The 23,746-nt window shown below is 45.5% G+C and overlaps 6 protein-coding genes across 6 annotated transcripts; 3 read left to right on the top strand and 3 right to left on the bottom strand.

Annotated features, from left to right (window-relative positions):
* Positions 1–864: 864 nt before the first annotated feature.
* L3040_003640 (uncharacterized protein) lies at positions 865–1,674 on the top strand (the record flags this gene model as incomplete). The annotated part of the gene is made up of 6 exons (XM_066156491.1): positions 865–894; positions 989–1,042; positions 1,110–1,125; positions 1,183–1,308; positions 1,373–1,585; positions 1,640–1,674. 6 exons carry the CDS (start codon positions 865–867, stop codon positions 1,672–1,674), a joined length of 474 nt encoding a protein of 157 aa, XP_066012074.1.
* A 988-nt stretch (positions 1,675–2,662) lies between these two features.
* L3040_003639 (uncharacterized protein) lies at positions 2,663–5,147 on the bottom strand (the record flags this gene model as incomplete). The annotated part of the gene is made up of 5 exons (XM_007295278.2): positions 2,663–3,187; positions 3,241–4,263; positions 4,318–4,657; positions 4,710–4,987; positions 5,034–5,147. 5 exons carry the CDS (start codon positions 5,145–5,147, stop codon positions 2,663–2,665), a joined length of 2,280 nt encoding a protein of 759 aa, XP_007295340.2.
* Positions 5,148–5,524: 377 nt separating this feature from the next.
* On the top strand, positions 5,525–7,288 carry L3040_003638 (uncharacterized protein; the record flags this gene model as incomplete). Its single annotated transcript, XM_007295279.2, has 1 exon — positions 5,525–7,288. One exon carries the CDS (start codon positions 5,525–5,527, stop codon positions 7,286–7,288), a length of 1,764 nt encoding a protein of 587 aa, XP_007295341.2.
* A 512-nt stretch (positions 7,289–7,800) lies between these two features.
* Positions 7,801–9,699, top strand: L3040_003637 (uncharacterized protein; the record flags this gene model as incomplete). Its single annotated transcript, XM_066156490.1, has 4 exons — positions 7,801–7,849; positions 7,909–8,049; positions 8,098–8,309; positions 8,359–9,699. 4 exons carry the CDS (start codon positions 7,801–7,803, stop codon positions 9,697–9,699), a joined length of 1,743 nt encoding a protein of 580 aa, XP_066012073.1.
* An 841-nt stretch (positions 9,700–10,540) lies between these two features.
* Positions 10,541–13,589, bottom strand: L3040_003636 (uncharacterized protein; the record flags this gene model as incomplete). Its single annotated transcript, XM_007295281.2, has 5 exons — positions 10,541–10,838; positions 10,891–11,819; positions 11,867–12,053; positions 12,146–13,418; positions 13,472–13,589. 5 exons carry the CDS (start codon positions 13,587–13,589, stop codon positions 10,541–10,543), a joined length of 2,805 nt encoding a protein of 934 aa, XP_007295343.2.
* A 905-nt stretch (positions 13,590–14,494) lies between these two features.
* L3040_003635 (uncharacterized protein) lies at positions 14,495–16,376 on the bottom strand (the record flags this gene model as incomplete). Its single annotated transcript, XM_007295282.2, has 6 exons — positions 14,495–14,724; positions 14,776–15,775; positions 15,824–16,060; positions 16,117–16,138; positions 16,187–16,281; positions 16,335–16,376. 6 exons carry the CDS (start codon positions 16,374–16,376, stop codon positions 14,495–14,497), a joined length of 1,626 nt encoding a protein of 541 aa, XP_007295344.1.
* Positions 16,377–23,746: the final 7,370 nt, after the last annotated feature.

Genomic DNA, 23,746 nt, shown 5'->3' with positions numbered 1-23,746 from the left:
AGTCACTTGCATGGAAACTAGGATGGACATCCGTCAGGGCTAGCCTCGAATGAATAAAGGTTGCTCGGAATGCTTTCCGAAACACTCACATGGCTACGATTTTGGACATGATCACCGTGACAAAAACTGCAGACAATCTCGAATTCGAAGCTGAGGAAAATCGGCATCTTTCCCAACAGAGGGCCGGATCCAGGCTTGCTGTTCGTGTCGGCCGGCTCGAGCTTGTCTGAGAAGTTCAAAGAAACTTCGCTACATGCGAGCTATGATGATCAACTCTTCCCAAGTTATCTCTCTATCTGGAGCTATAGAGCGACGCTGCAGACCACATATGGCCGCTATTCTCTACCAAATGCTGCCGGGAACTCGGAGACTCTTGTAACTCAAGAAGAAAGCGCAATCTTAAGCCGCTCAAGGGTCAAGGGGCATAATCTTGTCAACCCATATCCGTGTCCCCCGTCATTGCGCACTTGCCTTGATGCAAGCATGCTTCTGTCGGCTATTTAAAACGATCATGTCGTAACATTGAGGTGTTAAATATAACCAACCTTTAGCATGAAACCTGCTGGGAAGCCCGGAAGATCCACATGATGCCCGTGCAATTGAAAATATCATGTGATGATGTGATGATACCAGCAGCTGACAATAACCGTGACCGGACCGTGACCGAGTTGCCCCTCCTTCCTCCCAGCTACCTACCTACGGACGATTACAATACATACAACACAGTACAAGAGCAACTGTCAACCCAAACCAACCCATCCCATCCCATCCCACAATCCTATCTTGAACGAAAACGAACACATCGCATTAACCTCTCCAGCTACCAATTCGGAATCTCTCTCTCTCTCTAGCTTTTCAATCAACATGCCAGAACTCCATGAGCCAGTTGTATCCGTAAGACTTCCCAAGTCAAGTCCCGCCGGCTCGGATTTGGCTGGTTTCATGTACGCGTACATACATACTTACCAATCTGGTGATATCTATATAGGGTGAGCCTAGCACGAACGAAGTTGCTGCTCTGAAGGAGGCTTTTGCGCTATTTGTAAGTGATCATCTTTCTATCTTTCTCTATACTCCGTTCTACCACGTCGATACTAAAATTTAATCAGGACAGTGACAATGATGGTAGCTTATCCTCTTTGTCCAAAGCCTTGCGTAAATACTAAAAAGCCATCTGTTCAGGTGTCATCACCAAAGAGGAAATGTCGGCAGTCATGAAATCCCTCGGCCTCAACCCGACAATGTCTGAAATCGAGGACATGATTAATGAAGTCGACCTCGATCAAACTGGGACCGTCGATCTTGAAGGTAACCGTTGTTCCCGTCAGGCTTGACCGGTCCGCTTTCTCAGACTGATCCCCCCCGCCTTCAGAATTCATCAAGATGATGAGCATCAAGAGCAAGCCCTCCAATGTCGAAGACGAGATGCGCAGCGCCTTCAACGTCTTCGACAAGGACGGCTCGGGAAGCATCTCTGTTGAGGAGCTTGGCGCGCTGATGAAGACTTTCGGCGAGAACCTTACGGACGATGATCTCAAGACTATGATTCAGGAGGTGGACAAGAACGGTGACGGGAGTATCGATTGTACGTTATTCTTCGATACGAATTCCGGGGAGTGGTTGTGCTGATACGATGCAGATCAAGAGTTTCTCAATTTCTTCATGGAGAAGTGATGGCGGCATCTAAGCGACGAAGCAGATAGGAGCGAAATTATCTATCAAAGGAACGATCGTGTTTAGATCTCTTGCTACAGAATACCCATTTGATGACTCCAAGTCGCCCTATTTCGAATCTGTCCTCATGCACGTCCAGGAACCCTGGCCACCTATGTTTCTATAGCTACAAAAAGCCATCTACCAAGTACAGTATTGCAGCAGAAGCATGAGTCGATACGCCACCTTCTTCCTAACTAATCGCATCTTGATATTGCACGAGTTATGTCACATGCACGCAACTTAGCAAAGCACCATAACGATGTCAAAAATCCACTGTCTTCAAAAAGATTGTATCAGCAGCGTCAACCCAACCCCCCCACCTAAACAGATCCAAATCCAAATCCAAATCCAAATCCAAATTCAAATCCAAATCCAAGCCAAACCTAAACCTAGGCTCACATACATCCAACCTCCCTCTCATGGATCCAATCCCACCCCTCGCCCCCTCGCCCCCTCTCCCAAAGACCATTTGCGCTAATACACCTACTTATATTAGCCACTATAACTCGCCTTCATCATCATCAATGCTCGTCAGAGAGCAGAGAGTCTGGACTCTGCTGGAAGGGCCGAGGCGAGGTCGAGGAGAACGGTGAGGGGTGGGGTTTGCTGGTCGAACATTGTTGTTTGAACAGGTGGTGTAACATCATACTACTTTGCAGTGATTACCAGTCGGATAACGAGCGGCACGGGGGTGTTGTTTGTATTTTGAAAGTGGAGTTGAGTTGAGTTGGTGGCGGTTGTGAAGTAGCTGTTTGAATGGGTGGATCCGTTATGTACTCGCTACGAGCCCTAATATAGGTTTTTTTTTCTCTTCAAAAAAAAAAACTGAAATCAGAAAATGCATCACCCTGGATCAAGAGAACTAAAGTTTCCAATGGTATTTTGAATTGAAGAATATCCCAAATTTGAGTCTGTTCAACTTATGTAAACGAGTCAACCTCTCCCCTCAATTTGGATCATTATCATCTGTCTGAATCATCTTCAACAAAGCTGCCCTCGTCGTCTCCTCGTCGAAAGCCCTTTCCAGCAAGATTTCCAGCTCCCTAGCGATCAGAGCCCTCTTCTTTATATCCTTCTCCGCCAGCCGTGCCTGCCAGGTCTTCGTGAAGGCAGTAATCTGTTGGACGAGAACCTTTTCCAGCTCCTTCCGCGCGTCAAAGACCCTGTCGACAACTGCCGGGAGCAGGTTGCCCTTCACCAGAGGCGTGATGTAGGCGAGTGGGTTGAACAGCTGCTTGCGATCTTGCAGCTGCTGGATCGTGTCCCAGATGGGCGAGAAGTCGAGCTCGGCTGACTGTCGAATGACATCTGGGATCTCTTGGGTCATAAACAGATTTTCAATGAACATGAGGTTCCTGATGAGAAAGAGTTGCGCGTCCATGATATTGGAGCTGCGCTTGATAATTGTAGCGGCTTTTTGGAGGGACTCCGTAACTTGGTGGACAATTTCGTAGAGTACATCACTTGTTCGCTGTTGCAGATTAGTATTTTGGAGTGGTAGGCATTTGAGGAGTGGAGGCTTACAGGCCTGTCATAAACACCCTCGTTGTACATAACTAGCAATTTGACGGCAGTCTTGACAGTTGGGTATGAGTTAGATACCAGCGGGGCGTGGCTGCCATGCACCTGGACTCCATCAGGGCCCTCCCCATTTGCTGCCTTGGTAGTCTCATTCGTAATAATCTTCGCTTTAGCAGTGACCCTGAGATCTTCTTGCGTTGGTTTAAAATGCTCAATCTCGGTAGCTGCTTTGAGAAACAGAGCATCCAGTGACTTCCAGAGATACTTGCTCAGGAGAGCCTGGGCAATAGACCTCCGGCTATCCCCAAGCTGATCGTCATCCAAATCATCGTCGTTGGACGCCATGTACATCGTCTCGAGCCAGTTGACCAAATCGCATATTCGTTGCAGATCTCCGCTGCTTAGATACGGCAATAGAAATGTGTGAAGCGTTTCAAGATGAGAGAGTATATTATTCTCAAGCCTTCCAGCATACTCACTGCTCTTGGTATATGCTTCAATGGGCTGGTAGTCGGCCAAGAGGGGCCCATCTTGGAAGAATTGGGTGACGAGCTTCTGCTCATTGTGACAAATGTCCAAGACGTGCTGGACGCAAAGTCTAGCAAAATGCTCGAAATCGGTGTCCGGCTTCTCTTTTGTAGCGAACTTCTTGAGGTTCTTGGTAACCATAGTACCGACTGGCTCACGACTCTTGAGGAAAGCATCAATGAGCTGGTTGAATAGCTCATGATATTGGTGGACATAGGGACTTGATGCCTTATCATCACCTTTCTGCCCAAAAGCAAATTCCGCACTCTTTAACAACTTCTGTACAGGAAGTCCAAAGTTTTCGTAGACAGTCTCGTACTTTCCATAGAGCAGGATGTACTCGGCAGTTTCATTGTGCTCTTTTGCCTTGAGCTCCCTTGATACTCCATCCGAGACATCGTGAAGAGCAGACGAAAAAGATACCTGAACAAGGTCAAGCGCTCTCTCTAGCAACGTGGTGTACCGAGTCTTGTAGACTGTCGAGTCGCGGTAAGATGGCTGCCATTGTCAGATAATTTTTCCTTCATCCCGCTTGAGTACAGGAGGACTTACATTTTGGTCCATGAAATCGATGCAGGTGTTCAAGTTCAGGAGCATTTCCAAGAAATCATCATTTCTAACAAGTCTTCCAGAGCCTGGGGCATTCAAACGCCTGGTCAGAGGTTCCAGATAAGCATAATATTGCAAGTCTGTTCCCACTTCGTCCGCCAGGTCTCGAAGACGTTTCTGTTCGGCCAACAGGTCTTCACATTGACCTTGAAATGCTGTTGTCTCAGACTCAACGGTCACAAAGGACTCGGAAAGAGAAGCCAATAGATCCAAAGCGGCTGTCGTATCACTGAGTAAGGTATCGAGATGCCGCTCGGAAAGTATGAGCTGATCTCTATAGAGCCTGCTCGAAAGTCAGGCATGCCTTCCAGACCGTAGAGGGTGGTTATAGTTACCGATAATCTTCTTGGCTCTCGACGAGTAGCTCTTCCTCAAAGTCTTCGAAGCTGCTTCCAAGCACCCTAGTATCTATGACATTTTCTGAAGGACCAAACGAATCTTTGGGCGTTTCCTTCATACTTTCCTTGCCAAGATAAGAAACAGCGACATCGTAGAAGTCGCTGTAAGATTTGGCTCTTTTAGCAAGGGTTGCCACTGGTGGTCCTTTGAGGCCGGCGGTATCTTCATAGAGCTCCAGTATTGGGTCTGGAAGATCTGAAGCCTTGTTTTGACCCTTTGAGTATATTAGTAAAGGCCCAAGATAGTGTAGAGGGTTGTACATCTGGCTGTTTCAGTAAGGATTCCCTCCGCCGGTGTTTTGAAGCTTGTGACGCAGCATCATCTTTTTTGGACTGCGAATCTGGTACGAAGCTATACCAAGGACCATCGTACATGTTGAGACTGAATTGAATTTTGAGGGACTGCTGTGCTGTGGTGTGCTGTGGTGTGCTATGTTTGCTCCAACACGAAGGACGAGGCTGACGATTTCAACAACAGGCTCTGTTTCGCTTCGGCTACTGGACAGGAGCTGAGGTCGATATGCACAGATCACTCACTTGGCGACCAGAGCGGTTATCAAATGGTATCGTCATGGATCCGCAAGGCTGAAGAAAGGCGCGAAATAAAGAAGACATGAAGAAGGGAAAAAAGAATGATAACAACACCAAACAAAAATTGATTAACCACCGAAAGAAACTCAAGCTCGGTATCAGATGATTGGACCTGCAAAATTAAATCAAGCGATCCATTACCACACTCGCATATCTTCAGTATGATCTCGTCCAAGACCGCCCCGGGCTCTCGTCACATTCAACATGCACGCATTCGACTGTCGCGAGGACCACTGGCTGCATCTCATCGACGATGCATTGGAAACCAAAGCCAGGCACAATCCAGGGTTGCCCGAGCAAGACCAGCTCGAACAGCAGGCCTTCTCCTATCGATCACTGCAGCAGGAGGCCTCCTCCATTCCCTGGGCTACCCAAGAAGTCTGCATGCAGAGGAAATACCTGCCCCAGCCGAAGTTATATTTGAAAAACCGAGAAGGAAGGGGAGTTCGCGCGAGGATAACCGGGATTTGATCAGCTCACAGCATCTGCAAGTTAAGAAGAGCTGGGAGACTCCCGGAGTATATGCGTGGGGATCCAATATTGGTCGAGTAGTAGCACCCGATTCGGACGAGCCCATCATCAAAACGCCCAGGAGAATCGAGTTCTTCAAGGGCAAGATACTTCGAGACATAAAGCTGGACAGGAACTTTGGCGCAGCCATTGCTGAGAATGGAGATTTGCTACAATGGGGCGCCGGCTTCTCGAATGCCACGGAGCCAACAATAACGTTGAGAGGCAAAGGACTAATCAAGTTGACTATTTCTCGGGACCGCATAATAGCCCTTTCTTCGTCTGGACAGGTTTACTCGATTTCTGCAAGCCAGAAAGATCAGCTCTCGGGGCCCATGCCACTGGAAAGCTCATGGATTCCATTCTGGAGCAGTAAATCCAGCATCAGCTATCGGATAATCCAGCCAAAGGATATGTCATGGGGCGAGAAAATATCAGATATCAGCAGTGGTCTCGAGCATACTCTCATTCTCTCTTCAAAGGGCCGTTTATTTTCTGTTGCCACCGCAGACTCTTCATCTTATCCGTGTAGAGGACAGCTGGGAGTTCCGGGGTTGACCTGGGCAACCAGGCCGGCCGGTCCAGTCGATCAACCACACGAAATCAGCACTCTGAAAGGATTCGAAATATCAAAGATTGCTGCTGGAGATTTCCATTCTCTTGCAGTAGATAAAGTTGGCCGGGTTTTTGCATTTGGAGACAATTCGGTTGGTCAATTAGGATTTGATCCTTCCCAGGAATCGCCCATCATCGACGCGCCTTCTCTTTTGCCGATCGACAAGCTCTACAAGGGAACCTTTCTTCTTCCCAAAGTCACGAATATCGCTGCTGGTGGAGTCAACAGCTTTTTCACCATCGATGCGACCCGAATTGCTGGGCAAGGAGAGGATGACCCTCGAGGTCTTGGACGTGTCACTGCAGATACTTGGGCATGTGGGCAGGGCATCTTCGGTGGCCTGGGAAATGGGAAGTGGACCCATGTGCAAGGCACTCCGACGAAGATCAAAGCATTATCAGGCCTCTTTGAGTACGATGAGGTCAAGAATACTGTCGTTCCAATCCGTTTAGCTCGCCTTTCTGTTGGGGATACCCATATGGCTGCCGTGATGGACAATCTTACTTACCTAGGAGCTACCAAGGACAGCAGCGAGAATGATACAAATTGGGGAGCTGACATTTTGTTCTGGGGAGGGAACGAATACTATCAGGTTGGGACTGGGAAGAGGAAAAACGTGAACAACCCCACTTACATTGCTCCTCTTGATGTTCAAGCCGATAAAGAGAAGGGGAGGAGGGAGGAGCACAGATTCCAAATAACTCCACGGACGAAGATCAAATTGGGTGGAAGAAACGTCAGCGTGGAGCAGAGGGTCGAGTGTGGGAGAGGCGTGACGGCGGTGTACTCTGGAACATGATGGACAGTTCAATGTTCTGTATGATACCATGCCATTGTGGAAAGCAGGGCGGCTCTTAGGCCATGTAATTATTACTTCTTTTGGTGCGTTGACCCAAATTTCATGATATCCACTCGGGGTGTTCTGTAGATAAATACAATTTTTCTGTTCGTGAGTAATGAATCATCAATTTCAACGTGTGAGCAATTGACGTTACTCTCGAAATTTCCCCAAAGAATTATTTGCAGCCGGTGTGAACATTGTGCTAGATACCGGTAGCTTCTCACCTCTGGGCCCTGGCATTCCTCCGGTTGAAAGCCGAACTCACGAAGCGAGGCTGAACCGCGGCCGCGATTTTCTTGACGAGGGAGGCAAGGTCGGAAGATATTCTCCACAAGTTGTTACTCCCCACGGCCCTCCTCTCCTGTATTTTCTAAACACCTCGGACCTCTGATTAAACTCGAACCGCGATGTGATTGATGCCCCGGGATGCGCGTCGTCACCAGAAGTAGGACCCCTTCGCGATTTTAAGGATGCCACAAGCATGCAGATATTGGCTGCAAGGGAATTGCCGCCACGGAAGTGAGTAGGCCTACGCATTCGATCTCTGTAGCTATGGTCGGAGCTAAATGCCAGTGCAGATAATTGCAGATTTCTGCATGAGAACCCAAAGTCAAATTCGACCTCGAATCCGAATCAGCAGCCTGTTAACGGCAATCGATTCGCTGCCCTACAGGACAACTCGAATACGCGGAACAATAACAATGGCTACCAGAACAGAGGCAAGAGGACATTCCTCCGCCGCCGAGTTTAACTAACCGCCTTTGCAGCACCGCCTGCCAGCACATTACCATACTCCCTTGACAAGAACTTAATACGCGTCGACTTGACATCGGAGAGGCCGCAATGGATTCTATCTGCGTATGGACCGGGGAGGGCAGCTCCAGCGCAGCTATTCGGCGGACCTATACGTGAGCAGAGCTTCGAGGAAATGCGACTCCTTCACTACGTGGCAGCAGCAGCAGGGAATCCTCAGCAAGCAGTAGGTCGACTTGAGTGGAAACACATGGCAGGGAACTAAGTTATTGCAGGTTCGAGATGCAGAGCAATTATTCCAGTCTGCCGAGCAACAGATCCAGAACGCGGTCAACAACATCGATGGTGCTATAAACTTTGTCATTGCTGCCGAGAAGGACCATCCGAATAGGATAGATATTGTCAAGGAAAGCCTGGCTGCTAGACCTGGTTCACAGACGAATCCTCTCAGCAATCAGTCGACTTTTCAGCAGGCAGCCAATGTGCCTTTTGGCGGAGCAATCCAACAGCCAGCTGGACAGGCATTTGGTTCCCCATCAGCTTTCGGAATACCACCGTCTGCACCAGCTTTCGGTGCGCCAACCAATCTAGGTGGTAGTGGTGGGTTCGGTCAGCCCTCAGCTCTGGGTCAGAAACCGAATGTGTTTGGAGGGACTACACAGCTTGGCTCTGGAGGAGCTTTCGGGCAACCCTCTGCTCTAGGCCAGAAAGCCAATCCTTTTGGAGCTCCGTCTTCAAATACCACTGCAGCCCCATTTTCTGCTTTCGCTAGCAATCCAAACCCCTTTGGACAGAAGCAGCCGGAGTCAACACCATTCGGATCAAGTCCCTTCGGAGCTCCTCAACCTCCTGTTTCCAATCCTCTCGGGGCACCTTCTCTGCCAGTTGAAGCGAATCCCTTTGGCCAGCCGTTCAATCAAGGTCCAACTCCAACTGCGAACCCGTTTGGAACAGGAACCCCAGCATTTGGTGCATCAACTGCTGAAAATAACGCTTTCGGAGCACCAAGTTCGACTTTTGGAGCAACAAGTTCCGCAAAGAATCCATTCGGTGATCGGCCACCATCATCAGGGAACATAAACCCGTTCATGGGCCGTACCTCCAACGAACCTCAAAACCTCGCGGCTCCCAATCCATTTTTAAACCCAGTCTCGGGTCCACCCGTTTCCCCAAACCCTTTCAAGCAGCCACCGCCAGCTGGCCCTCCTCCAGCTACTGGAATCAGATCCGGTGCTCCACCACGACCAATTTCCACCAACGCAGAGCTGGGCGCAAAGCATCCTGACATAGGCACCTACAGCACGAGAAACAAAGGGACGAATAGGCTGCTCACATTCAAGGGGCACAAAGTCATTTACAAAGACGATATACCCCCAACTGAGGGGAAGCCCGCCGTAATGGGTACCCCGGGCTTCACCGACGCCAACGGGAATTGGGAGCGGATATGGTTTCCTGATGGGCCGCCAGTGTTTAATAAGGACACGGCGATGCACGACTCGATGTATGACGAGGCGCTCGAGGTGGCTTACAAGCACGCGAAGGCGACGGGGGCGTTCGAGGGCGGAAAAATGCCACTGCTGCCGCCGAAGAGGGAGTGGTGTAGTTGGGAGTTCTAGTCGATTCCAGGATGGGGATGCATTTAAAAAAGGTGCGGGCGTGGGAATGAAAGGATTATAAAGGAAAAGGAAAAGAACTTCATTACTGCATACCGCTGAGTGGGAATGGAGGGCATATTGAGGCGGGCGTTGGAGACAATTTTGCTCTGCTAAGACGTGTATGGAGTACAAGACGAAATGATACTATTTCAAAACTCAATATAGACTGTGATTCTTTCCTCTCTCTATATGCCCTTCTCTCTGCATGGAGGGAGTCGTTTCAGGAATTACCGGCAGCATATTTGAACTTGTGATTCATTCCTCCCTGTCCTGACCTTCTCTCCCCGCTTCCCCCCCGCCCCTCTCTCTCCACATCTCGAATGTGGATTATTGATTTTGCACAATTATAATGACATCCAGTAAGTGAGTGATACTAGAACGGGACGGTAAGGGAAGATCCAGAATCACACAATTCGTGCTCCAGTAACAAAAACCACAATATACTGTGAAATCATTCATTCGTGCAAGAGGAGCAGAAGCAGGGAATCCCAAAATAGAAATTCGAGAATTGTAGAATTTTTTTTTTTTTCCCGGTTGGAATGAAATAAAGAGATCGCCAGCGGCCTGTCCCCACCTCGCTTTGGTAATGCATGCTTTCCCTAAACCTAACGCCTGGTTTACCTCTACGCTTGCTACATGTTCAGAGTCTCCTCCTTGTGGCCTGCGAAAATTCTCACCGCGCCTTTGCCCCCACACCGGTATCCCAGGACTCCAGAGACAAATCATCTGTTTTTACCCAGACAGCCCAGAATCGCTCGCTTACGTGCGTACATTAAACTCAAGGAACCCCACCCCCCTAAGATCACGCCGTCGGCCTTTTGAAAGGATGGGCTTCAGTGTTTAGCACCCACTCGTCCAGACTGATAGTATCGGGCGTAGAGTAGAGGAGGTAGAAGTACTTCAACGTCTCCGCGAGCCAGAAACTCTCCATCTCGTCGGATTTTGCGGGTACTTTAGCGCTGACATCGTAGATTGCCGAGTGGCCATGCTCGGTCGATGTCGCCTTGATGATCGCCTCGAACATCTTCCAGCCTTTATCCTGCCATGATGGGTCGCCGGTGATGCGGTACATATACCACACTGACTCTATTGCTTCGGGTCTACGCGCAAGTGGTTAACAAGAGATCTTTTGGAAGGAATTGATTGAATCACCTCAGGATGTATTTCTTGGACTTGAAAGACACGAATCCAGGAGGTATTCTCTCCTGTAGGATGCGATTCGCTACATATTCCTTGTGATTCATAGGCCGCAAAGGATCTCGCAAGATTTCCGCCTCTGGCGCAGGTATAGACGCAGGTACAACTGCAGACGGTGAAACTTCAGCGTCAACGAGAGGCTTCTCAGCCCCATGTCCAGCGGTCTTGGCCATACTTTCAAGCTCAAGTTCAGCTTCTTTGGACTTCTCATCATAGAACTTTTTTGATTTCTCTTCTGCATCCGTAAGTTGGACTTTTGGTGCCGTAGCAGGGGCGTTGGGGTCCTCTGGAGAGGTCTGACGTTTCTGCAGCGAGGCGGGCCCATTCTCTTTCAGCGTTTCAGCACCAGTAGAGGGAGACAATAGCTCGGGAGTTTCCTCCAATTCGGCTTGTTCGGCCATCGTGGCAGCATTAGCAGCATCCGCTTCCTTTTTTTTCTGGTCGTAATTGGCAACGTTCTGGTCTCTCGTGGCACCCATAGGATCCAAGAACTCCCAATACTTCGTTTCGTTCCAGGTGCATTGATCTGTGCTCGGGCAAGGAAGCACGATGATACCTTCAGGCATGATTCCAGACTCGGTTGTCTCGTAGGCCCAGACACAACCATCGGTAAGCTTCTTTGCAAGTTCAAGATCGTCGTCTATGCCAAAGATCTTGGCTCCCATGCCCACCATTCCCCCAATAAAGCAAGTCAAATGGTCGGCCTCAGCAGTCAATTTCGGGACCTTTTTCGGGTCTTTGGTAGCGGTGACGGATCCTGCGAAGAGGATATCGCGGTTATCGGGAGTCATGGGACGATAAAGCATCCATTTTCTAATAGCCTCAACGGTCTTCAAATACATCTTGCTGTAAGTCTCGTCTAGACCACCAAGGAGAAGATATTGCTTACACACATTAGCTTTGAGTCCGACGGCTGGCCTAACCTACTCACCTTGGGGAAGTACTCATAAGTCGAATCCTGACCTCCTGACATGGAGAATTTCTCTAAGCCAAATTCCGATTGTGACTCCAGGCCCTGTGGCTTACAATCCCACTCACCGACCCTAGCACCTACCTCTTCCCGTGCTGCATTAATATCAGCTGGAGGGTCAGAGACATCAGTCCTCTTTTTCTTCGTACTATTTTTCTCAAGTCAGTCTCTGAAACGGTATCAGGGGTAGAGGGCTGGTATCCTGCAGAAGGCTCTGCAGGACTGGGTGTTGGCTCATACATAGGATTCGCCACAGGTAGTTGCGGTTTAGTCGACCAAGTTTTGTTGCAGCCAGAAGCATCCACATTTTCTGGGAACACTCCAGGAAGCCTGGTACCACGATCTTGCCATTCTGAAAGCGCATTCGTTACTCGAGCGATAGCATCATAGTACTTAGGTTCCTCGGTCAACTGTGCCAATCTCGTGAATTCCATGGACAAAGACCCAAGTTCTGCCAAATTGGACCGCGTACTGGCGCGATGTGGTTGAGAGGCATAAGCTGGCATCCAGTTATAAAACAATACTGGCATCCTGTTGGGAGTATCAAAAGCTCCGATCAACACTTCGGCCAACTCTACAGCTTTGTCTAGCAAGTTCTTGTACTTTCCTTCACTAACATCATAGGCTGCCAGAAGACCGCCTAGATATCTGATTGTAGTTTCGAACATTGGAATATCGCGTCGTGGACTGGTGGTGAAGTCAATCGAATCAACCGCCTTGGTAGCTTCTTCAAACTCGTCGTGCAAGCCCATGATCCAGAGCGTGTCCAGACTATCTACCAAAGTTGCCGCCCATCCACAGAAGGGGTCACGGAACTTGCCCGAGACAGGCGATAGCTCGTCGTGAAGCCAGGCCTTGGACTTGTACCCTGTCCAGGCCTTCATGAACTCCTCCTTCACTTTTGTCTGGCGCTTCTCCCTGTTGATCTTCGCATCCGTCGTCTCGTCATTGAAGACATGCTGAATTTTAGGTATCTTCACAGGGACCCCTGTGGGAAGTTTGATGACGGATCCCGGAGGCACTGGGAAATGTTCTTTTTGTCTCTCCCAGTGTATGGTTACTTGGTGTTCGGGGGGTAAAGATGAAAGTTCCTGCCTGCCTGGCGGGGATACCGCGTGTATTTCGTCCACTACATCATCTCCTCTGACCTTCGTCGGTGGAATTGACTGCGGATCTGGCAGATCCTCATCAGGCTTCGGAGCTGGGGCTTCGGCTGGTGCCGCAGGTCTAGAGGCTAGCTCGACAATTGGCTCCTGTTTACTCGCGGCTTTAGGCTGGAGAGACTCTTTCATCGGCTCGTTCTGCGCTTCCTTGTCCGGAGATACTTGGATATGGTCGTGCTCGTGGGCATCGTGTTGAGATGGAGAATCGAAGTCCTGAACATGCGCGGGATCCAGCAAATTGCTCGTTCTTCGTACATGCACAACCAGGAAAATGAAGATGACGGCGAAGAGGACGAATACGCGGTAGCGTCGTAACCTGGGCATCTCGAGATGCTGCTGGCCACTCGGGCCTGTGAAATTAAGATCAGTAAGAACCCCTCGGTAGGGCGGGCACGTAAGGTACGGAAGCTGGAAATTGAGCTTGAAGCAGCATGAGGTGAAGTGCAATGAGTGTGTTTAGTCCATGACCATGAGCATGAATATGGGAAAATCGAAGGCGCAAAGCAACGATAAAAGCCCATAAGATCTGTCGAGACGCGCCGCAGTCCGCCGCTAAGTGAGCCGTTGTGAGTAAAGTAAATAAGAAGGCAGGTTTTTCTTGGCTGCGTTGGGTTGCGCTTCAGAATCAGCAAGGGGGTGAGTGACCTGCCTATTTTTATACTTTGCAGTCGATTATGGTGGCTCTAGTTGGATGTATTAAGCCTATGTATGTACGTACGGATACATCCACAAACCTAAAGCCAAGTACTCTACAACGTTTGTACTACTACAAGACAGATTGCGAAACTGACAACGGTCCGGATGTTGGATTGGACATCTGAGCTCTCCTTTTCTCAATCAACTACTGCAACTGCCCCTGCCCCTGTCTACCCGATGCCCGACCACCTCCGTGGGTACCGGTACTCTACCCTGAACAGAGGAGAGAAAGAGTAGAATAAGGAATGGGATTGGGCTGTCCCAATAACGTAATAATGCCGCTTTGGTGTACACCATTGAAGCATGAACCCGAGAGAAGATACCGGTAATTAACCATGGGGGAGAGAGAGAAGTTCAAACAATCACGGGCCAGCCACATCGCCGGCTATATCTACTCATCACTGCCTCTTGAAAAATTATTTAGCGACATTCTGTAGAAGTCTGAAGTGATTATGTGCTGGGACACATATTCCTTGACGTAGGGGCCTTCATTAGACGGGCATTACTTTAAGGCAATCCAGCGAATGTACCTCACCACCACCGACAACGGCTCCCTGCCGAGATCCTTCACCCGGTGCATGTGCCTCTAACCCCCCCCCTCTCCCCCTCCCAAATGGGTGAGTGCTGTACTGTACATCGCGGTGTTACATCGTCTATTGAAGAGCGCCCAGACCAGTTCCATGCCAGGCACCGCAAGGAAGAACGAGCCGAACTACCACCAGGCGGCTCTCTAGCCGTCCATATCCGGTCCAGGGCCTCCTTGACGACCCATCTGCCTCGCCTTCAACATCTCATCGCAGAGAAGGAGATTTGATGCGATCCCAGAACTGGAAGCAATTGCGTTTCTTAAGACACGGAATGAATCGTAGACACCTTCGAGAACAGGGTCCATCGGTTCACCAGACTTCAGGTCCAGTCCGACGACATTGCCCTCGGCTTGCTCATCCTGCAGACTGGCAACTGTTCACAGATGTTAGATACTTGAGTTTGGCAGGGGTCAAGAATACTCACGCGCGTCTTGGACGTCGTGACCAGCGTTCGCAGCCAGAGTCTTTGGAATGATCAACATGGCGTCTGAGAAAGCTTGAACTCCCCACTTCGCCTTTCCCTTTACCGTTTTGCGGAAAGCCTCGCTATTCAGGTGGGCAGCCAATGCTACCTGGAAAGCTCCTGCACCTGGAACAACACTCTTGTCGACAATCATGTTGTATACGCTTCGAAGACCATCCCGAACCGCATCAGAGATTTGGGTGATGGTGTGCTGATTGGGTCCCTTGATGAGGATCGTTACCGATTTGGGGTCCTTGACATCCTCGATAAACGTGTACTTCTCCTCTCCAAGCTGGTGTTCGTAAACGTTTCCTGCCCATCCTAAAATCTCTGGTGACAAGTCATCCACGCTGTTCTGCGCAGTACCACCACAGATCAACTGCAATCTCTCCATATTACGTCTCTTGGCCCGTCTCAAAGCGAAGATACCATTCTTGACGAGCACATCGAGAGACAGGGGGTCGATTCCTTTTTGGTTGATGATAACGAAGCCCTTCTTGGGATCATTGCCACAAACTTCCTTCTTCAACTCCACGATCTTTCGTAGCTTCTCATCCACAAATCGGCGTTCACTCTCCACAAGTTTGTCTCTTTGTTCCGCGCTCGAGTAGTAGAACCCAGAGTTGATTTCTGACTTCTCGTACTCTAAGCTTACGTTCAGACTTAGGATGAACGCATTCTCCACTCTCTTGGGCATGTCGGGATGTCTGGCACCATGATCCAACGCAAGACCTCGAATGAGTTGTGTGTCGGAAGCGGTTCTGTGTTGCATCTTCATGATCTCGATCATATGTAAATCGGGCTTCGCTGGGGCTTGGTAGATGGCGAGGACTGCATCCACAATATCGGGGGTGAGCTTATCAGCGAGCGTGTGGTTGAGTTTCGTGGAGAGGGATGTGCGAGCAACGCACAGCAGAAGCTCTCGGTCGACCTCTCTCTCTAATTTGAAAGTGTCCAAGAACTATAAGTTGATCAGCGAGTTTCCGGCCTATTTAATAACGAGTCATACCTTCAGAGCCTCGGTCTTCGCGATTTCGTAGCCATCGGTGACGATTCGAGGATGTAAACCTTCCGAAATATATCTGTCTGCCTGCTTCAGGAGTTCTCCCACAAGTAGAACCACAGAAGTTGTGCCATCACCACAGATATCGTCCTGGGCCGTGGCTGCTCTCGCGATCATGACCGCCGTAGGATTTTGGATTTGCATCTCTCGTAGCAGAACGTTGCCATCTTTGGTAAGTTTTATCTGCAAAGCACGACGGATTAGCTCGAGGAGGGCGAAACTGCTGGGAGCTCTCGTACCGCGCCAGCACCGTCAACAAGCCTTGGAGTTGTTAGCAATAGCCAGACAGGAGTGATGGGCAAAACAAACATCTTGATGGTCCCCAACGGACCCAGGTTCGATTTCAGGACATCTTGCAGGCCCTCACCAGCGCTGATGTTGACTTTCAGAGCTTCTCCTCTTCTCTAGGTAAGGTCAGTAAATGTTTACTTTTTACCCTGGACCTGCGAAGACGTACTCTGGACTCTGCTTTCGGGTTGAGAAGCTGCGCGGCAGACATGTTGGCAATAGATCGTGATGGAATGTGTTTGTTCGTGGACGAGAGGCCGTGAGGAGTTTGTTGTCTGATTGTAGCTAGGTTTTCTCTATCTTGACGCGGGTTCAGAACTTTCTCGCGACTGAGCTACGGCGGCCGCTACTGTAATAGTGGGACTTGACGTCGCAACTTTAGGGGCCCCTCTCTAAAGTGGGCGAAACAATTATGTCCCGCGAAACAATTTTGTTCCGCACAGATTTTTATATGATATGTGTTACGGCTGGTAAGAGTAATGTTGTAATAGCTACCAAACGTACACTATGTAAGGTGAAAGAAAGACGAGGAGAGAAAGGGAGAACTATGATATTATGTAAGTTGAGGTAAATGGCAAGCAGCTTACGTACTAGCAAAGCGACTTTGAGAGTGCATCTACTAACGTATATATGTAGTACGTGCAATTAAGAGCTCACAGAATTTCAAGAAGCGTATTTTTTTGAATGATTTGATGTTCGAAATAATAGTATATCTCTAGTCTTTAATTGTTAGTATTTTTACCTCTGTTATTAGAACGTGACTCTAACATATCTACAGTTATGAATCCTTAATAACGTGACTTAATTTGATTCTGAAATATAGAAAGGAATATGCTGAAGAAGGCGACGTGCTATATTGGCTATTTTTACAGTCTTGGTCTTCGCAACTTTCGTAATTTGAAAACGAAAGTAATGTTACGGTCTTGGTAGGTCTTGGCGTAGCTGGCATTGGTTTTATAACTAACGCGTTCTATCGAACTCTTGATTATTATACGAAAGATCTTTACGTTTATTACTATTAAGTCCTTCGTATCAGGTGGATTATTTCCTATGCCTCGAATATTGTGGAGTTGTTTTTCCCAGGCCTTAACCCACTTTTTAAGTGGGCCGCCTAGCCAAATCTACCTGCTGCTCTATGCAAGAAAATTTTCAGACCGCGCAACCAACGGTCTACGTGACGAATACGATTAAGGCATGTATATTTCCTTTATTATACCGATACCTTAGCTTCTTCAGTTCGAAAGTTATAGTTGCAACGAGCGCGCTACTTGCATGTATCGTTAAAGTAGCATACGTATTTTATAGAAGTCTTTTCGCTATTCGGACACTTAAGCTCTTATCGCTCGTAGATAGCTTAATTAAGTGTTGCTTTTTTTAAAAGCTTTTAAATTATAAAATAATAGTATATAGCTTTGCTGAATAAAACTAAGTTTCTCTTATGAAGCTTTAAGAAATAGATTTATATCTGTACTACCCCTTCTTATAAATAAATGTCGAAAGTATAATTTTGCAAAAGATCTTACCAAAGCTTAAACCAATTAACTTATATCTTTGAGCCAGTATTTAGTTTATATAATAGAGTTGATAGGGCTTTGAGCCATTAAGAAACCACCGCTTTATAATGTATAGGCCTAAACTGGGTCCGACATTTATTTATAAGAGGGGGTAGTATCAAAATCAAGTATATCGAAGCCGAGGTCGTAAAACGTAGCGTTTAAAGATTCTAATAAAACATCTAAAGCAGCGTCGGTAATAAAGATTTCCGCTATTATAACTAAACAAATCGCGATAATAATACCTAAGTTGCAATTATATAGTATTCAAATGTAAGCGGCATTATGGAAAAAAAAATTCGCACAAAGCAGCGAGTAGATTTGGCTAGGCGGCCCACTCAAAAAGTGGGTTAAGGCATAAGAAAAACAACTCCATAATGTTCGGGGCATAATAAATAATCGGCCTTCGTTCGTAATACCTTTTAGTTAAACGCTTTTCAACTCTCTCCGCTATTTATACGCAGATTTAAGAATCTCCAAGCTTGTTTCGCGAGCCACGAAAACCTTTAGCTTTCTTTTACTATCCCCTCCTATGAATAAATATCGGACCCAGTTTAAGCCCATAAATCATAGAGCGGTGGTTTTTTAATGGCTTAAAGCCCTGTCAACTCCACTATATAAACTAAATACTGGCTCAAAGATATAAGTTAATTGGTTTAAGTTTTGGTAAGATCTCTTGCGAAATTATACTTTCGACATTTATTTATAGGGGGGGGGAGTATTGCTCTTAACCTTTCCTACGATTATAATGCTAAATTGACCGATAACAGCCTAAACAACTAAACTTTTGCTGAATCGATCGATTCTGATTATAAAAATTTAAAGCATTGATATAGAAGCCGTAGCAGCGATACCGAGAATCATCTTGGCATCGATTTTATTAAATCATTATTAAAATGGTAATATTAAAAATAAAGTTCATGGCTAGTACTCTTCAGTAATAGAGCAGTAGTTGATGGTCACGAGGAAGATTCTGATGATGTGTGGTTGATTGACTTGTATTATCTAAGACTAGGAATTGGGGCGAGGTTGTAATGGGATCCAGTGCCAAGGCCGAGTGTTCGAATCGAACTTTAGGTTTCGCTTGTAATTTATCTGGCTCGAATTTCACGTGCGAGGCTCGTAACTTCATTCTCTAATATTCCGATAGCGTTAATTATCGAATTACCGAGCGTATTTTTTTTTTGAAGTTCTTCTTCGAAAAATCAGATTGAATTAGCAGATATCACGTGCTGTGAGGAGCCAATAAGCACGTTGTCGATATCTCCATATCGACCTAACTTAGTTAATAGTAGCTAGGGGGGATGTGGCCAAATTTACCCGTAAACTATGATTCACGAGTCACTTACTACGTAGTACTTGGTATATGCCCGAAATAATATGCAAACGCCGTTTGTGCACGATTCTATAGGTTTCCGTTGACAAGGCTTTTATATAAAGGATACTACTAATGATATAACGATAATGATATAACGATAACAATCCAAGCAGTATTGCCAAGTATCCAGTGTGCACAGACTAGAATTGTATATTATTTACCCATAGTAGCGTGCTTCGCTTAATGACTCACGCGCGTCAGGGGACCCTCAACTTGACTGTAAAAGCTACTATTTAGCTAATATACGTGACTCCTTTTAAGCGTACAGAAGGAGTCAGCTCCCCTGAACTTTGAGGAGCATACAGAAATACAGAAATACAAAAATACAGAATTCAGATACCTTTATAACCGAGTGTTTTGCAATTGCAAGAGTACTTTTTACGACGTTACGAATATTTACGAGAGATCGCTACCGGCGATCCAACACACGTGCAAAAAAAAGAAGGCTGAAAGAAGAAATGCTAAAAGCGGAAGTTCGAAGAGCCTTACGTGCTCGCTCGAAGAACACGTGATGTAATAATAAACGCAAAGCTTCTTTAATATAAATAACGGTTCATTTCGAAGTGAATAAACGTTATCGATTAAGGGCCAAAATAGCTCATAATCAGCTAAACTGAATGAAAAAAAAATAAAAGTGACGTAAAAAAATTGGGCGCACGTGCTCGATATTATATAAAGGCTAAAAATCGTCTTTATTTCGTTAAACTTGCTTTAAGTCAAACGATAAAAGCTCGGCTTTTATAAGTACCTTAATGGCAGGTAGGGGGTCATTTGAGCGGTCCTCTGACCCTCTTTTATAAAAGACGGTTATTAGACCGCTTAAATTCAGTACTAAGCTCTTTTCAATAATAGTTTGCCGAAAAGACCGTCCTATTGAAAGAGACCGTTTTATAGCCGTCTTATGGCCGTCCCCGTTTATATTTTGAAAACAGGCTTACTAATAAGCTCGTTTTAAAGAATTGAAATAGTTCGATAATTATTCTAAAGAGAATATAATTATAAATAAAAATCATTTTTTTAAATAAAATCGTTTTAATAATAATTTAATAGATTCGATGCCAAGATATTTCTCGGTATCGCTGCTACGGCTTATATATCAACGCTTTAAATTTTTAATAATCGGAATCGATCGATTCAATAAAAGTTCATCCGCTTGGATGCGCCTCTGTCGCTCACCGGGGGGGTGGTGTAGTAAGGGGGCGGTCTATCTAGTAATGGGTAGACTGCTAATTAATTGAAAAAAAAAAATGCTTATTAATCAACGTTTTCCAGAAAGGTTTCAAGTTCAAGGACGGCCTTAGGACGGCCACAGAACGGCCACAGGACGGTCTTAAAACGGTCTTTTCGTAAAAAGACCGACTTTTATAAACGACTATTTAATCGATTAAAATAATCTTATTTTAATAATAATCTTTCAACGAAAAGACGAGCTTTTACAAAAAACGATTTAATCGATTGAAATACTTTTTTTTTTAGCTACGATTTAAATAATTTAAATCGTTTGTTTTCAGATTCTGCTCAATCTTAAGTATCGGCCTAAAGTGATCCACTAGCTATGCCAACCTCTTGGAATCGTTTTTTAGAGAAACCGTTATCGGATTGTCAGCTGACGGTTAAAATAACCCCCTACCTGCCTTTAAGGTAGCGGAGAAGGTAGCTAAAAAGGTAGCGAAAGATGTGGTAGCGGGAGAAGTGGCGAGAGAGATGGCGGAAAAGGTGGCGGGAGAAATACGGTAGCGAAAGAGGCTGTGTTATGCGTGTATGCCTGTTTCTGCCTCATACTTTCCCCCCCTACTCTCCCCATGAATAAATGTCGGACCCAGTTTAGGCCCATAAATCATAGAGCTGTGGTTTCTTAATGGCTCAAAGCCCTGTCAACTCCACTGTATAGGCTAAATACTGGCTCAAAGATACTTTTCAAAGCCGAATCCTTATGAGTTGATTGGTTTAAGCTATGAATACATGTCGAAAGTATAATTTCGCACAGGATCTTACTAAGGCTTAAACCAATCAACTTATACGTAGTACGTAAGGATTCAGCCTTGAAAAGTATCTTTGAGCCAGTACTGTATTTAAGTAGTCTATACAGTGGAGTCGACAGGGCTTTGAGCCGTTAAGAAACTACCGCTCTATGATTTATAGGCCTAAACTGGGTCCGACATTTTATTCATGGGGGGGGGTAGTAAGTAGCCTGATGACGGTTTACTTGTAATCAATTCCATTGGTACCAAGTAGCTACCACAATATACTATCTTTCCTCAGCCGTAACAGTATTTATTCACGTCGGGCGGGTACCAGGCGTAGCCTGCCGCCCTGGGACTCCCCATAGTGGCGACGTGCTAAGCTAAGGAGTTACATACAAGACAGCCCCAGAAAGCAGTTCAAAGTGGTGTAGCAAAACCTTAAAGGGTGGTAGGGGGTCATTTACCGGTACTACTACTACGTACTACGTAAATGGTCCTCTGATCCTCCTTTATAAAAGACGGCTATTGGACCGCTTAAATTCAATACTAAGCTCTTTTCAAGAATAGTTTATCGAAAAGACCGTCCTATTGAAAGAGACCATTTTGTAGCCGTCCTATAGCCGTCCCCGTTTATATTTTTAAAATAGGCTTATTAATAAGCTCGTTTTAAAAAAATTGAAATAGTTCGATAACCATTTTAAAAAAGATATAATCGTCGGTTTCCTTATATTTTAATTCGAAAGAATTGACCGACTTGCTATACTTAGCAAGTCGGCACTACTAAGGCGGGACACCTACCAAGGCGGGACAGTAAAATTTGCTCCTTTTTAATAAATAAAAAATCAACCAACTATTATAGATTAATTATTTGTGTATTAAAAGATGTGCAGTATTTAGTTTAATACTAATCAATTGATTGAATTTTAATTACAAGTTGTTATTTCTTTATTACATTGAGTTAAAGTAATAAAAATAATACTTTTGATATATACTTTTCAATTTTAGTAATGCGTATATATCAGAATTGCCGCGTATATATTAGAATAAGCGAGGAACACGAAAATCGGACTTTTATTCAAATCTATCAAAAAAATACGTGCATCACTACTAACTTTGATTTAATAATTAATACACTTAGCAATATAATATATTAAATCATTTATTTTCGATCTATATAACGTTTTTTTGAATTAAGGTTGTGGTTATTGAGATATTTGCAATAAACAAGTAAATTTGAATTATTTAGGACAGTTTTTGATCATTTTTTCATTATATTTCAATGTATTAGATTACCATAAATAAATGGATTTTTATAATTTTAATTTACGTTTGTAAAGCAAAATTTTTTAAGCATATAATGATTTTTTTTAACTTTTTATAATAATAGTTGTTGTTTAATAAATGGTATACCGTTACTGTCCCGCCTTGGTGATGCCGACCTGGCTGCGCCAGGTCGGGATTTTTTACAAATTAAATTCAAAGTAACCGACGATTATTTATAAATAAAAATTATCTGTTAAATAAAATTATTTTAATAATAATTTAAGAGGTTCGACGCCAAGATATTTTTCGATATCGCTGCTACGGCTTGTATATCAACGCTTTAATTTTTTTATAATCGAAATTGATCGATTTAGCAAAAGTTTACCCGCGTACGACGGCCGCCCTTGCGGCATCTATAAGATAGGGGTGTAATGGTATGAAGGGTTCAGGTACCAGTAATAAAGAATAGACCAGCAAGCAGTAAAAAGATTATTTGCTTACTAACTCACGTTCTCAAGGACGGTTTTAAGCTCAAGGACGGCTATAGGACGGCCAAGGGACGGCTATAGGACGGTCTTAAAACGCTCGAAGACGGTCCTAAGACGGTTTTTATACGAAAAGACGAGTATTTAAAAAAAACGATTTAATCGAAAAAAATAGTTTTATTTTAGCTACGATTTAAATAATTTAAATCGTTTGTTTTCAAATTCTATTCAATCCTAAGTATAAGCTTAAGGTGATCCACCAGCCATGCCAACTTATTAAAATCGTCCTTAAAAGAGATGGTTATTAGACGATCAGCTGACCGTTTAAATGCTCCTGCATTCCCCTTTAAGGAAGCTACTATCATCTGCGCCCTTCCCTTACAGATAGGATGGATCACAGTGAGAAGAGAATCTCTCGTTAGAGGAAAGGTAACCAAAAAGAGAATAAGGCAGGTGCAAGCTGCCGTGGCCATCGTAATTGCATAGCTACGCTCAAGTCGCAAGACGACTGACTTGTATCGAGGCCGGACCGGAGTCAGCCGTATAATTTGATTTAAAAGACGTGAGGTACAATTAGTTGATTTTAGCTTGATTAAGATCTAATAATAAATTAATAAAATAATAAAGTTTGTTTATACATATTTATAAAGTAATAAAATCAACAATTTAATTAAAAAACAAATTTGATTTCTTCCTTCCTTTATGCGACACGAGACACAATTTTTCCGCGGGTTATAATTGCTTCGCCCACTTTACAGTAGGGAAGTGCCCCTAAATTTGCAACGTCAGGTCCTATTATTAAGAATTGGCGAGGCTGCAAGGCTGCAAGGGCGGAATGATGGGAGGATGCAGAGGATGTCCGAGTTTCAACGACATATATATATAGTCGTTCGACATCCACCAAATTCACACGACCTTCTCTCAACATCATCTTCAAA

This window comes from Drepanopeziza brunnea (assembly GCF_022702325.1).
Source record: "Drepanopeziza brunnea f. sp. 'multigermtubi' strain 214-2 chromosome Unknown ctg5, whole genome shotgun sequence".
Taxonomy (NCBI): Eukaryota; Fungi; Ascomycota; class Leotiomycetes; order Helotiales; family Drepanopezizaceae; genus Drepanopeziza; species Drepanopeziza brunnea.
Note: the sequence above shows the minus strand (reverse complement) of the source record. Positions and strands in the feature narration are given on the sequence as shown.